We start from the raw sequence: 14,755 nt of genomic DNA, 5'->3' as shown, positions 1-14,755 counted from the left end.
ATGGCACCAATTGTTAATGCATTGGTTTAAATCCTACAGAAATAAAATGCAAATGCCTCATGCACTTCCACTGAGCTCAGATATTGTAGAAGCCCTAACCCCAAACCTAGTCTGTAACCCTGTCCCTAACTTGTAATACATGTGATTAACATTACAACTCAGATAAATTACATGACATTGATGTGATGCCAGTGGTATTCATAAATATATTAAGAATTGGTGTTACACACTCTGACTCTTACAATTTTTGTATTATTGGATAAAAAAAATGATACATTAATACTTTAAATGTTATGGAAATTCATTTAAATGTAACATTGTAAAATGTAATTTAACTTCCATTTCATTTACTGTAATATAAAATCCACAATTTAGAAAATATCTATGATTTTGTAAAGTTATTTCAGCTTATGGGATATGTTCTATAAAAACAAACTTCTTCAGCACATAGAATGCTAGATAAAAGTGATATGCATATACTTAATTAAGGAAATGTATACAATTAGAACTTGACACTATAATGTCACACAGAAATCTTTTCCATAAGCTTAAAAATGTCAGTATAAGTAATAGTACACTAGTTTGATAAGGAAATGTACATTACTATTTAAAGTTAAATACAATACTTTATGTACATAGTGAAGATATAAAGGAGAGTCTTTAAGAACGCAAATAGATAAATATTAAAATGTATTAGAATATCCAAAGACCAGCAATGAACAAGTAAACTAATCATATTTGCAACTTTATTTACATTAGAATTGATGCACACACATGTTGATTGTGGAGCTTTTTACAATATTTATAACCGAATCAGAATACCGAAGTACTGAAAAACTGATGCCTCGGAATAAAGACACATGAAACAAAACCTTCAGGATATGGTTTACTTATATTAACTTAACATTCAGTATGAAATATTTGAAATCGTCCTTTGAAAAATGCTAGCTACTGTAGTGCAAGGTTCTATGCATCAGTCCAGTCCTAATCCACCTCCTCAATGGTGGGCCCCTGGGAGGCGGACCCTGCGCCTGCCCGTGCCTGGCCTCCACAGCCTCCCGCTGGCATCCCTCCTGGCATCCCTCCCTGGTACAGCTTGGTGATGATGGGGTTACACACTTTCTCCAGCTCTTTCAGCTGGTGCTCGTACTCATCCTTCTCTGCCAGCTGGTTTGACTCCAGCCAGGAGATGGCCTGGTTGCACTTCTCAATCACCTTCTTCTTGTTGTCCTTGCTGATCTTGCCTTTCAGGTTCTCGTCCTCCACGCTGCTCTTCATGTTGAAGGCGTAGGACTCCAGGGAGTTCTTGGCAGCGATCTTCTCCCTCTGGGCATCATCCTCTGCTTTGTACCAGTCAGCATCCTGCACCATCCTCTCGATCTCCTCTTTGCTCAGCCGGCCCTTGTCGTTGGTGATGGTGATCTTGTTCTCTTTGCCGGTGCTCTTGTCCACCGCTGAAACGTTCAGGATGCCATTGGCATCGATGTCAAAGGTCACCTCGATCTGTGGCATGCCTCGGGGGGCAGGGGGGATGCCTGTCAGCTCAAACTTGCCCAGAAGGTTGTTGTCCTTGGTCATGGCCCTTTCTCCTTCGAACACCTGGATCAGGACTCCGGGCTGGTTGTCCGAGTAAGTGGTGAAGGTCTGTGTTTGCTTGGTGGGGATGGTCGTGTTGCGTTTGATCAGGGCGGTCATGACTCCTCCTGCAGTCTCGATGCCCAAGGACAGTGGGGCCACGTCCAGCAGCAGCAAGTCCTGCACGTTCTCAGAGGTGTCGCCAATGAGGATGGCCGCCTGGACAGCCGCGCCATAGGCCACGGCCTCGTCAGGGTTGATGCTCTTGTTCAGTTCCCTGCCGTTGAAGAAGTCCTGCAGCAGCTTCTGGATTCTGGGGATGCGAGTGGAGCCTCCCACCAGTACGATGTCGTGGATCTGAGCCTTGTCCATCTTGGCGTCCCTCAGCGCCTTCTCCACTGGCTCCAGGGTCCCTCTGAAAAGGTCCGAGTTCATCTCCTCAAAGCGAGCCCTGGTAATGGAGGTGTAGAAATCGATGCCTTCGTACAGAGAGTCGATCTCAATGCTGGCCTGGGAGCTGGAGGACAGGGTCCTCTTGGCTCTCTCGCACGCTGTGCGCAGCCTCCTCAGCGCCCTCTTGTTCTGACTGATGTCCTTCTTGTATTTCCTCTTGAACTCCTCCACAAAGTGGTTGACCATGCGGTTGTCAAAGTCCTCCCCGCCCAGGTGAGTGTCCCCTGCGGTGGCCTTCACCTCAAAGATGCCATCATCGATGGTCAGGATGGACACGTCGAAGGTGCCGCCACCCAGGTCAAAGATCAGGACGTTGCGCTCTCCTCTCTTGCCCTTGTCCAGCCCGTAGGCGATGGCGGCCGCTGTGGGCTCGTTGATGATTCTCAGCACGTTCAGGCCTGCGATCACTCCGGCATCCTTGGTGGCCTGGCGCTGGGAGTCGTTGAAGTAGGCAGGGACAGTGATGACGGCGTTGGACACTTTCTGGCCCAGGTATGCCTCCGCAATCTCTTTCATTTTGATCAGCACCATGGAGGAGATCTCCTCTGGGTAGAAGGTCTTATTCTCTCCTTTGTAGTCCACCTCCACCTTGGGCTTCCCTCCATCGCTGATCACCTTGAAAGGCCAGTGCTTCATATCAGCCTGCACCACTGAGTCGTCATACTTTCTGCCAATCAGGCGCTTGGCATCAAAGATGGTGTTGTTGGGGTTCATGGCCACCTGGTTCTTGGCAGCATCTCCAATCAGCCTCTCTGTGTCCGTGAAGGCCACATAGCTGGGGGTGGTCCTGTTGCCCTGGTCGTTGGCGATGATCTCCACTTTGCCATGTTGGAACACCCCCACACAGGAGTAGGTGGTGCCCAGGTCGATCCCAATAGAAACTCCCGTGGGTGCAGACATCCTGGTTATTTCTACTGGTTTTTTAGAGGAAAAATAAGTTTAAAAAAATAAAGTTAAATTCCATTTAAAATAGTCTTAAAACACTTACTATAAATATTCTGAACAAATATTTTTTCCTTCAACACTCAACAGATTTAGACTCAAAGTGTAGCTGTAATAAGGGCACAACTAAGAGGTTTACTGCCATTTTAGGATGCTAAGAAACTGTAGCAGGCTACTATTTGTAGAGAAATAGCTAAAGACCATTTTTATGAAATTAGCCATTAATTTAACAATTGAATCCTCCATAGATATCCCAGTGTGTTGCATATATATCCATGGATTAATCAATTGTATCAACTGCATACTACAAACCTTTACTGAAATGTACCTGGCTGTTCTTACCATAGCTGGACATTTCAGTTACTTTTTGCTTGAAATTCAGATTTAAATTTTGACTATTTCGAGGTCCTTTTTTTTTTTTTTCCTAGATTTAACATTTTACATAAGCCTGACCTGTAATTATGTGAATCGTCTCCCCCGCACACACCACAGGCAGATCTTGTCATTGAAAATGCAAAGTAAAGCCAGTCTAAAGTGATAGAATTGCCTTTTTGAATGAACACGGACAGATGAACATTTATAAGAATACTTGGAAAAATTTACCCAAAGTAAACTATATGTACTGAAAATTGTAGGTTTCTAAATGGATTAGAAAGTAGGTTTACAATGAATAAGTAAACCTGTTAACTGCCTATCATCAACTGTATTACAATTAATAAGTATTTCTGCTACCCTACTTCGGCAAATATTAAACTACTTTTTAAAACAATTCGCTTTTAAGTTTGCATATCGTATTAATTTAAAATGTATTACTTACAGGAATACTGGTTGCTCTGAAGAAAAACTGCTTCTCACACTGGATGCGGCTTTTGACAGGCTTTAAATCTGCCAATATTGCGGACTTTCCGTTAGAATGAGCATTACCACCGCGCTCCCTTTTATACCGCCTCGGCGAGCTTTTCTAGAATCCTCTCCGCCTAAACCGACCAATGACGGAGCGTCCTGGTTTCGATAGAAACCGCTCGAAGCTTCCTGAATTTTCCGGAACCCGAGCTCTGCTCCTCCCGGCGCAGGCGCTGCGAGGGTCGTCGTGCTCTCAGGTCTGACTGGGGGAGTGAGTGCGGTTCAGGAAACTTCGGGCATGTTTTTAAGTATTTGATTCCTCCCCTGGGTCTCTGTGTAGGACATTGCAGTATGTCCCCCACACTCCCATTTTTTGTTTAATGAATACTATATATTTTGTAACCATTATTTAGAAAGTTATTAATAATCATGATTAATAAGGGATACTAATGATTTTGTAATACAAAAAACAAAGGTAATCTGAATAAAGATTATTTATAGGAACATTAATAATTTAAAACCATAGGCAGTAAAGATGAATTTATGTTACATCTTGTACAAAGGCTGAAGTAATTCATTGTTTCATCCAAACCAGGATCCCAAGCAAGCAGCAGAGCCTAGCTCTAAATGTCTTCCTGGAAAACCTGTGGTCTCTTTAACAAGGATCTGAAAGAGTTACTGGTGTGTGAGTCATGTCTTTTTGCAGCTTTTCACATGAATTATGAGTGTGTGGTAGTGGGGGCATTCATCCCACAATCCTTTGGTGGGCAGTACAGTATGATCTCAGCCTGCCTTTGCAATGTATGACTGAGCATTAAAAGTCCTCAGCTAAGAATACTGTTTTGAGGCAACTATTTTTAATTAAAACATTTCCATCTTCATTTTGTTTTGCTCTAGGTTGAGATGTTGGACAGATGCAGGTGGAAGGTGGAAAGGGTGGGGTTGACCTGAACTAGAGGAGTATAGTATATTATAAAATCAGGAAAAAGCATAAGTAAACAGGACATTTCAGCATTTCAATTTAATAAAAAAGTGCTTAAGAGCAAGGGTGCTGAGATGTCCAGGGGCCCGTTTATAAAAAGCAACTTCAGCCAAACCAGCATCGTAAATTCAACGTTTCAAATGTGATGCGTTTGCCAGACCTTGACATTCGTGAATAGCATGATGAATGGTCTGGGGCAGTTCTGAGGAGAATAGGTGAGTGATCATTCAACATGCCTATCAATTACCTTATTATTATACTGGAAGGCAATAGCTCTAATTTAAGGATGGAGAAGGAAGACACCACAAAAAACTCATTCAAAAATCAGAGGTGGAAACACTATACGAAGTAGAGGCCAACAGAGATGTGTTGTGTAGCAAGCTAAAAACAATAACACACCAAAATAAAAATAAAAAATGACAAGAAATTGCGGCAAAGATCAATACCTTATTACTCGTACAAATGTATTGCGAAGTCAGCCTTTACGACGATTACTTTCGCAGACATACTACCACCTGAGAGAGGGGGATGTTTGCGCAATGCTTTTTTGTGTACTGTCAAGACTCGCATTTCTCCTCACGATTGTCCAAACCATTCGTCACAGTGACATTCAGTGACGGACGTCTTAACTAACAACAGTGTTTGGGAAACGCGACGCAAATAAAACGAGCTCACGCTACCACTGAGAAGCGACTTCACACGAGACATGTAAACAATGACATCAAGTTCCAGTTTCTCATCAAACCGTATTCATAGGTCAACCAATCACACCACAGAGCTGTATCTACATCATCCAATCACAGCTCCGTGTTTGCCAGCGCTTGACGGCAGAGCCTTGTCTGTTGGCTGCCCCAACTTGATTATATCCGGTCTGTTTTAGTTAGACGTAGACGTAATTTGAAATTCATTCCTACTACTACTGAAATCACATTGTAATTAATATTTAGTACTTTTGCGTCTTGTGATTTTGTGACTCATGATGTGCTTCATTGTTTCGAGATTGCGTACATACGGAAGTTAAATCGGATTTTCACCCAGGTAAATACTAAGCCAGGGCCCTGGTGTATAGTTGTATTGCTTTCCGTCTAAGTACAGACAGTATTGCCCTTTTGGGTTTTATTGACCCGTTTAGCAAATACTGTCAAAATGTCAAATTGTGATATCACAGTCGTAATTGTATTCGTTATTGAGGCGATGATTTTGTAGAATTCCAATATAAATGTAACCTAAAAAAATGTATTAAATGGCAGTGTAATACGGCCTTTTTATTATTCGGATTACAGAGGAAACTTTATACGCAATCAGGTAAGAGGTTTTAGATTAATCGGGTTGAATAAAGTTTACTGTTAAAAAACAGAAGTAAAGGGTAGCTGGATATTGGACTCACTTTTTCTCTCACGTATCAATTAATATACTCTTTGAAGTAGCAGGCAGTCTGCTCGGCCATGCTCCTAAACCTAGACTTTGTGTATATTTGTAGTGCAATACAGTTATAGCACTTGCATTGATCTTTTATTGCAACGCGATTTCAATAATCTTCAAAGTTGTAAGTTAGGATTGGGGCAATTTGTATGATTTGTTTAAGTAAATCCAGCGTGAAATAACTTGCATGTTTATTTGCAAAAACGTGGTATGTTTATGTTTTTTTCTGATTTATGCCTAGAGTAAATACAAGTGCTAGTTCTACGACTTTGCTATGAAAATGTCCTCTCTCATGCATATCCATTTCCATCAATAGTTAATGCTGATCTTCCGTTCCTATGTGTATTTCAACAAGAGTTTCTTAATTGTCTGGTCATTTGCATTGCAAGTAATACATTGGTTGAAGCTTTGGGTCATTCCATGATAACTCAACCAGTGATGCTGCCTGCAGGTTGAAAGACACCTGGGGGACTTGCAACCAATACTATTCTCCCATGCATGCTAACATTTTAGTTTCCTGCATCTGCCACAAAACTCCTTGTATGGTAGATTACCATAAGTGAGTTAGATGATCCTAATATTTTTTTGAAAGTTTATTACTATTTAGGTGAGGTTCTACACGTTACAGAAGCTAGTTGAACTCAGTATTATATTTTCACTTAAGGCTTTTTGAGGTTACAGATTGTGTGGGATTCTTTTAGTGGATAAAAATACTAGCATTACTTGGAAGAAGGGCAAGTTTCACAGTGTCTCTTTTAAGGGAAAGATTAAAAGATTGAACAATTGGTTGTAGTTTAGAATTGATAAAGAAGAGTGTAGGATCCTCTGTAAAAGTAATAGGCAGGGAATACCAATAATGGTGCATTGGAATAATCTGCAGAAAGAACTATCACTTTTAAAAGGATCAGCATGTTGAATGTTCAACTTTAAGTACTTGATCTCAAAAGAATAGTCCTTTGCACATAATTCCAGTAATTGCAATTGCAGTAATTCTCCAAATCTACCATAAAGCATGATAGTGCAACTTCTGTACTGTAAAGAAGACTTCTCTTGTAACCAACTGGTAGCACAGCATTGTTTGAATGAAACTGGTCACAATTTATATTTTCTATTATTTGAAGCCTAAGCATTCACTTTTTGTCAGAGAGTAGAATTATTTCTGTAATGCTTTTCCCCGGGAAAAGGACATTGTTCTGCCGCAATGTAATCTTCTGTTGTGTTTCCATTGCAGGCTCAGAGGAGTGCCGGTTTCTGTGTTGAACTGCCAGAGGGAAGCGCTCCCTCTTCTGTCAGTTTGGGACCCTAATCTCCACTTCACCGCAGTGTGGCAATGGCGAGTCACTTCCGCAGCTACATCTGGGACCCTGTCCTCATCGTGTCTCAGATTGTGCTAATGCAGTGTATCTACTACAGCTTTCTGGGGTTGTGGCTGGCTGGAGTGGACAGTCTGGTGCAGAACAGCCGTTCACTGGATCAGATCTTCAGCTATGAGGTAAGCTGACTGTCCACCCAGGCTGGCCACACTACAGCCTTACTTGAATGTACTGATGTCCTTAGTTTGCATGGTTTTCAACATGTACACCCAGATGCTTCTGAATAGATTCTTGAAGACTGAAACACCAATATGGAGTTGGAAGGTTATTGTATAACACATCTTATCCATAGGAATGTTATTTTCTTTCCCTTAGACCACTTCCTCACAATAAGCAGTGAAAAGTAATTTCAGAAACATCTACATACAAACTAAAACTAAATTCAGACCAAAATTTGTTTCAACATTGAGAGTAAAAGATGCAAAGGTGGCAATCTAGCGAGAGAAATTGTTTCTAATGGAAAAGATAGATGAGATTTTTGTTCTTTTCCACTTATCCACAGCTTTGTCACATCCATTGGCATTAATTTTGAGTTCACAAATGCCCTAAATATACGCTGAAGTTTTATTAATATTAATATTTTATTAATAATATGGTATGTCATTTTCTAATCACAGATGGTCTCATCCAGTCTCTGAGATGTGTTAGTGAAGAATGAACTTGTAAGAGATCATTAAACTGGGAAAGAAGAATTTTATGTTATTATCTGCTGGCAAGGAAATAGGGTTACGTTCACAAAAAAGTATTTTCAGTGGGGGCAAATGTGTACTCTGTACTGTAGGAACTGATTAACACCTGTAATAAACAGCTGAAGTGACTTATTGTGCTAATAATTACTTCAGTTAAGTGATTAAGACCTGAGATCGAATGAAAACTGGAAACCCATTCTGCACTGGAAATGCCTACCCCTGGTTATAACCATCCTCTGTTCTCCACAATGGAGGTGTCATTCTTGGAAGAGTAATGTATAGTATCAGATCAAATATAGTAACTGAAGAGGAGCGTTTGTGATGTTGATGGTGTGTTTTTGCTGTATTTACAGGTTCTTGGATTCTCTACCCCTCAGGGGCGGCTTTCAATGATGGCATTCATCCTCAACTCCCTCACATGGTAAGAGAATCTGCTCTTGTCACACATTAAGGTCTTTGGATCTCCAGGACAAACAGTACTAATACCAATCATATTTTGATGAAAAAGGACTAAGAAAATGCGTGCTAGTCCTTTTCCTGGAGTGCCACAGTCCTGCAGGTTTTAGAAGTTGCTGTAAATCCTTTTTTTACAGATTATCTTCGACACATTGTCATTTTGACTTTATACATGGGCTCACTTGACAGTTTGGATCACTGGGCTGTCCGGGACTGGCGCTGACCAGCCCTGGAGTAATGAGAAACATTTAGATTTCAATATGTGGGAATATGTAGGCGAATGCTGTATCTTTTGACCAACTGCACTTGCTCTATAAGTTGTTGATTTAGCAATGAGATTTGTCTCATTCTTTTATTATCACTGATGAGATGGTACAGATTTAGCAGCAGCGTGGAGGAACAGGTCTGCCTCAGGCTGGTCTGCGTTGAAAGCAGCTCACAGAACTCAGGAACTTTCTATATCTAATGGCTTGTATGTCTACTCTAATTCATACATTGACTGTATATTATTCTACAGCAAGTCTTTTATAAAGGGTGCTATATCAATTATCGATTGATTGATTGTATTAAGTACATCTCTTATTGCAGTGCACTGGGCCTGTGGTTCTTCATCCGCCGTGGGAAACAGTGCCTGGACTTCACCGTGACTGTCCACTTCTTCCACCTGATTGGCTGCTGGATATACAATACCCACCTCCCTGCCGCCTTGTCCTGGTGGCTGGTGAACATGGCCTGCATGGCTCTGATGGCGGTGATCGGGGAGTACTTGTGCATGCGGACTGAACTGCGCGCCATCCCTGTCAATACCGGGCCCAAGTCCAATCTCTGATTCCCACCTGCACTTCTTCCACTTCTGCCTGGAGAACGGGGATCCTTAACCTCCCAAGAGACAATTCAATATTGCCAGAGCTGCTCCACAGCCACCCACAGGCTCGGATGAACGACATGCGTGGGCACAAACTCCGAGGCGGTGAGAGGTTCGTTTGCCCCACTGCCTCGTCAGTTGGCACTGACCTAAGGCATCTTAAATCAAACCAGGTATTCCAAGGTTAGCCTGCCACCCTTCGGTTTCTGTTTATTTATTTTTTAGTTTAAGACTTTCAGCACATTTTCATGTACCTGCCTCAACTATCAGAGTGTGGGATTTATAGCCTGTCCACCTCCATGTTTAACACTCTTTTGTGTTCATCTGAGGAGGTGGAGTGTTGAATTTAGGGATTTTACTTAATTTCTACAGCCTCAGTGAAGCAGAGTTGGTGGATGACAGTTGAACCACATAATCATGGGATACTATGGGATACTATGGGATACTATGGGACACTGTGGTATACAGATTATTTCTTACTGAGTATGAACTGTTCCCCCCTTGTTTTTAGTCAGGGTAACCAAATATATCTAATTTATTGTATTTGGATTCACAATTCACTGGAGCACTGGGACCTTTTTATAAAGCTCCAAGAAGAAATCCCATGCTTTAATCTTTTATTACAGGCAGGCTTTGATCAACAAATTAATTTGTTTGGCAGAGTGAGGATGAATCAAGAATGGCAGTTCAGCGGTAAGGACAGTTTATAACTCTGCCACATTTAAAGAGCGATTATGAATTAGACTATATCCTTATGCTGACTGCAGTAATTTTTTGGTAGGATCTCTCTCCCTTGTTTTTTTTTTACTTTAATAATGTGAAATAAAGAAAAAGACAAACAAGTTTGAAACAAATCTTTCAAAGTAGTCCTCAAAAAAATATTAATTAAAAAAAAAAGACAGCTTTTATCATTGAAACAGAGTGACTCTGAAGGGAGTTTCTAGTGAGTAAGATGACGTCCTACAGACATCAGTTTACTCCTTTTCTGCTCCAGGGATGAGTGTGTTCTCTGTATTGTAAGAAGATCAAGGATTGAAGAGGTTGTTGTTTTTGATTTTTTTTTTTTTTTTTTTTAAACTTATTCATTATAATTTGCTGCTATACAAAGTAATACCACAGGATTTTTCTGTGTTGGCCTTGCAAAGGAAACATCCCCTAGTCACATTGTGGAGGGGAACTCTTACGACAGAGGCTAACATTGGACTAACTGAATTGAGGACCTTTCCTGTCAAACAGCAAGTTGACCCTATTTTTTTATAGAAATTTCATAAGAGATTAGGGCTGGGACAGATGTTTTTAAACCGGGGCTGCACGTTGCCTTTTCATTAGTGTGTGTGTGAGGTTCTATGTGTAATAAAACAAATACAATTGTAGAATTCAAATGACTTCCAAAGTATTTTTCACCTGTACAAATCTGAAATAAACTGAATGGAAATATTCCTTCTTGTTGTGTCTGGCAGTGTCCAATTTCATCCTTCGATCTAGTGTCCAGGATCCTTTGTAACTTTGTCATAGCAGGGGTGTGACAGTGACATACCGTCCTACAGTAAAAATGTCTCCTTCCCAGCCAAGTACAGTGCCCTGAAATGAAGCTTTTTGAATAGGTATTGGTGCTGGTATATGTACATCTATGATTAGTTGTTTTCAATCCACTACTGCATTAAGGCCTCCACAAGATTTCTCCACTTATTTCGAACAACACCACCTCTTGTCCATGTCGTGCCAGCAAATCTCATCTCATCTTGCTGTCTTCTATGTGGTCTTTATGGTTGTTTTTAAGCCCTTGGAAACCATTCTAAAACTTCTTTAGTTAATCTCTGATCTGTTCTTTTTTCTTCTTATTTTAACACCTTCAGTCTTGCAGTGATGTTGTATACTTTTTTGTTCTCATGCATTTATGTTTTCCAATTGCTTTTTTTTCCAAGCATAGATCATTCCATGGTTATTTGTATAAATATATACCTACATACACACACTATTTTATATATATATACACTCACCTAAAGGATTATTAGGAACACCATACTAATACTGTGTTTGACCCCCTTTCGCCTTCAGAACTGCCTTAATTCTACGTGGCATTGATTCAACAAGGTGCTGAAAGCATTCTTTAGAAATGTTGGCCCATATTGATAGGATAGCATCTTGCAGTTGATGGAGATTTGTGGGATGCACATCCAGGGCACGAAGCTCCCGTTCCACCACATCCCAAAGATGCTCTTTTGGGTTGAGATCTGGTGACTGTGGGGGCCAGTTTAGTACAGTGAACTCATTGTCATGTTCAAGAAACCAATTTGAAATGATTCGACCTTTGTGACATGGTGCATTATCCTGCTGGAAGTAGCCATCAGAGGATGGGTACATGGTGGTCATAAAGGGATGGACATGGTCAGAAACAATGCTCAGTTAGGCCGTGGCATTTAAACGATGCCCAATTGGCACTAAGGGGCCTAAAGTGTGCCAAGAAAACATCCCCCACACCATTACACCACCACCACCAGCCTGCACAGTGGTAACAAGGCATGATGGATCCATGTTCTCATTCTGTTTACGCCAAATTCTGACTCTACCATCTGAATGTCTCAACAGAAATCGAGACTCATCAGACCAGGCAACATTTTTCCAGTCTTCAACTGTCCAATTTTGGTGAGCTTGTGCAAATTGTAGCCTCTTTTTCCTATTTGTAGTGGAGATGAGTGGTACCCGGTGGGGTCTTCTGCTGTTGTAGCCCATCCGCCTCAAAGTTATACGTGTTGTGGCTTCACAAATGCTTTGCTGCATACCTCGGTTGTAACGAGTGGTTATTTCAGTCAAAGTTGCTTTTCTATTAGCTTGAATCAGTCGGCCCATTCTCCTCTGACCTCTAGCATCAACAAGGCATTTTCGCCCACAGGACTGCCGCATACTGGATGTTTTTCCCTTTTCACACCATTCTTTGTAAACCCTAGAAATGGTTGTGCGTGAAAATCCCAGTAGCAGATTGTGAAATACTCAGACCGGCCCGTCTGGCACCAACAACCATGCCACGCTCAAAATTGCTAAATCACCTTTCTTTCCCATTCAGACATTCAGTTTGGAGTTCAGGAGATTGTCTTGACCAGGACCACACCCCTAAATGCATTGAAGCAACTGCCATGTGATTGGTTGGTTAGATAATTGCATTAATGAGAAATTGAACAGGTGTTCCTAATAATCCTTTAGGTGAGTGTATGTATGTATATATATATATATATATATATATATGTACAAATGTGGACTCCTTGGTTAAAACAATCACTATTGGGTAAAGAACAAGTATAAACTATATATGGTTACAGTATTATTATTGTTATTTTGCTGCCTTTATTAGGACAATGACTTAACGTTCATCAGTCAAGAATAAATCAAGGATAAAGGAAATGATAATAATATCAGAGAAACAATCTGCTGGGACAGTAGACCTTTCTAAATAACTAAATACTTACTCGGATTGATGCAAAATGAAGTCATATTTTCAACCACTTCACACATTTCTGGAGGCAGTGAGTATATTGGAACCACAACTAGTGTTGGGATCTTGAAGATTTTATTCCAGGGTCTGATGTTTAGTGTAAATCAGACATGCACAAATGCCTAATGTATGGAAAAGAAAATGGCAGAGTCATATCTTTGAATGACATTTGGATTAAATTAAAGAATGAATGATATTTGTCTACTGGATGCTGAAAGAAGGATTCTGACATTTTCATGTAACAAACCAACAGGAAAATTGAATTTTGTAATATACTTAAATGTAATTGCAAAATATAATCTATTCAAATGTCTTGCATTCCTGTTGGCTGGCATTGACTCAAGCCATGAAGAAAATAGATGGCATCATTAAGTGTTTTATTGTTTATTCTCAGATATGTAGGGTTAAGCCTATATAGGTTCAGTTTATAAATAAGAACAATGTAACTATAATGTTAATATGTACCAGTCATTAAGTTAAATTTAATAATTTCCTTGAAAAATTCTCCTTTTAGAATTATACTGCTGGTACCATATTACAGAATAATTTCCTTATTGCTCGGATAGGATTTTCCTGATATTACAGAAGCACTCCCTAAGGGCTGGATTAAGTCAAAACTGTGACCCACCCGCTAATAGCAAACTACAAACCTGTACATCATAGCGGTTACATTTATGATTAGAAGAAAGTGGCATCTTACTAAAAATGAAGCCGCAACTGAGTACAGTTCTGTAGATTTCAATTAGCGGGTGGGTCAAAGTTTTGATTTAATCCGGCCCTAAATCACAGGTGGGCCAAATTTCTGTGCAATCATATCTGTTATTAATCAATTCTGAATCCAGGGGTAACTGCTTTAACTGATTGTTTCCTTCATCAGGCATAGTCTGCTTGCTGGTGTAGCCATATGTAAATTGCAAGAAACATATCTAATTAAAAACATGTTATGTATGTAGTTTTGGGACCTACTAAGTCACATCAGATATGTTCCCCTCGCATAGGTTGTAACTCACTAGAAGTAACTGCTATATCTTTCTAAAATACATTTTCAGAAATCTCATATTTACTGCCATGTTACTATCAAGTTAGTGTATGTTTTGCACAAAAACATGATTTAATTTAATTTTAATTTGACTTCCCATGAAAGTGATGCAAGTGTGACATAATTCAGTCTTAATAACAGGGGAATATCTCTTTAAAATGGTCTTGCTTTTCATGTATATTTTGAATTTAGATTTGATGTGATTTAAATATTTTACAGATGAGAAATTAAGAAATAATGCAATATTTATTAAACATACAAAATGCAATAGCATACAAGTTTAATTAGCAACTAGTGTTGTAGGTCAGGTTTAGATTTTTAGGCCTTAATAATTATTTTGAGCTATTGCAATTAATCCAGTTAAATGTTTATGTCCTTGTAGACTTGTTTTAGACTGGAAAACAAGGATTTGGTACTTCTCTGCCTTACCCTCATAGGCCACTAGATGGAACTGTAGTATTATAGTTTTTCTCGATTGCTTCAGCACTTTTGTGCAAACAGAATTTACTTCAAAACAATTAACACAGCCCCCAGACTGAAGCACATTGGCCAAAATGACACATTTAATTTGGAAAATACATGAAGACTCTCAAAACATCACAGTTTTTCTCGATTGCTAAGACACT

At 40.0% G+C, this 14,755-nt stretch overlaps 2 protein-coding genes across 4 annotated transcripts; one reads left to right on the top strand and one right to left on the bottom strand.

The window, feature by feature from the left end:
- Window positions 1–729: 729 nt before the first annotated feature.
- LOC136748687 (heat shock 70 kDa protein) lies at window positions 730–3,929 on the bottom strand. Its single transcript, XM_066702655.1, has 2 exons — window positions 3,788–3,929; window positions 730–2,942 (listed from the first exon to the last, which is right to left on the bottom strand). The coding sequence occupies exon 2, from the start codon at window positions 2,926–2,928 to the stop codon at window positions 985–987; it is 1,944 nt and encodes a 647-aa protein (XP_066558752.1). The 5' UTR covers window positions 2,929–2,942; window positions 3,788–3,929; the 3' UTR covers window positions 730–984.
- A 1,703-nt stretch (window positions 3,930–5,632) lies between these two features.
- Window positions 5,633–11,039, top strand: sys1 (SYS1 golgi trafficking protein). Of its 3 annotated transcripts, none has more exons than XM_066702653.1 (4): window positions 5,633–5,833; window positions 7,449–7,709; window positions 8,633–8,700; window positions 9,324–11,039. In XM_066702653.1, exons 2-4 carry the CDS (start codon window positions 7,548–7,550, stop codon window positions 9,562–9,564), a joined length of 471 nt encoding a protein of 156 aa, XP_066558750.1. In that variant the 5' UTR covers window positions 5,633–5,833; window positions 7,449–7,547; the 3' UTR covers window positions 9,565–11,039. The 3 variants fall into 3 exon arrangements, 2 of the variants coding, with proteins under 2 accessions (XP_066558750.1, XP_066558751.1); XR_010816607.1 differs by lacking the exon at window positions 9,324–11,039 and having other exon boundaries at window positions 5,634–5,833; window positions 7,449–7,550; window positions 7,631–7,709; window positions 8,633–8,669; XM_066702654.1 differs by lacking the exon at window positions 5,633–5,833 and adding an exon at window positions 5,840–6,100.
- The last annotated feature ends 3,716 nt before the right edge of the window (window positions 11,040–14,755 follow it).

This window comes from Amia ocellicauda, chromosome 4 (genome assembly GCF_036373705.1).
Source record: "Amia ocellicauda isolate fAmiCal2 chromosome 4, fAmiCal2.hap1, whole genome shotgun sequence".
NCBI classification, from domain to species: Eukaryota; Metazoa; Chordata; class Actinopteri; order Amiiformes; family Amiidae; genus Amia; species Amia ocellicauda.
Note: the sequence above shows the minus strand (reverse complement) of the source record. Positions and strands in the feature narration are given on the sequence as shown.

Excerpts from the sequence above, each read along its gene's own strand:
- LOC136748687 (XM_066702655.1), bottom strand. The coding sequence starts at position 2,928 with ATGTCTGCACCCACGGGAGTTTCTATTGGGATCGACCTGGGCACCACC.
- sys1 (XM_066702653.1), top strand. The coding sequence starts at position 7,548 with ATGGCGAGTCACTTCCGCAGCTACATCTGGGACCCTGTCCTCATCGTG. Across the intron at positions 7,710-8,632 it reads ATCAGATCTTCAGCTATGAG|GTTCTTGGATTCTCTACCCC; the intron begins GTAAGCTGACTG and ends CTGTATTTACAG. Across the intron at positions 8,701-9,323 it reads ATCCTCAACTCCCTCACATG|TGCACTGGGCCTGTGGTTCT; the intron begins GTAAGAGAATCT and ends CTCTTATTGCAG.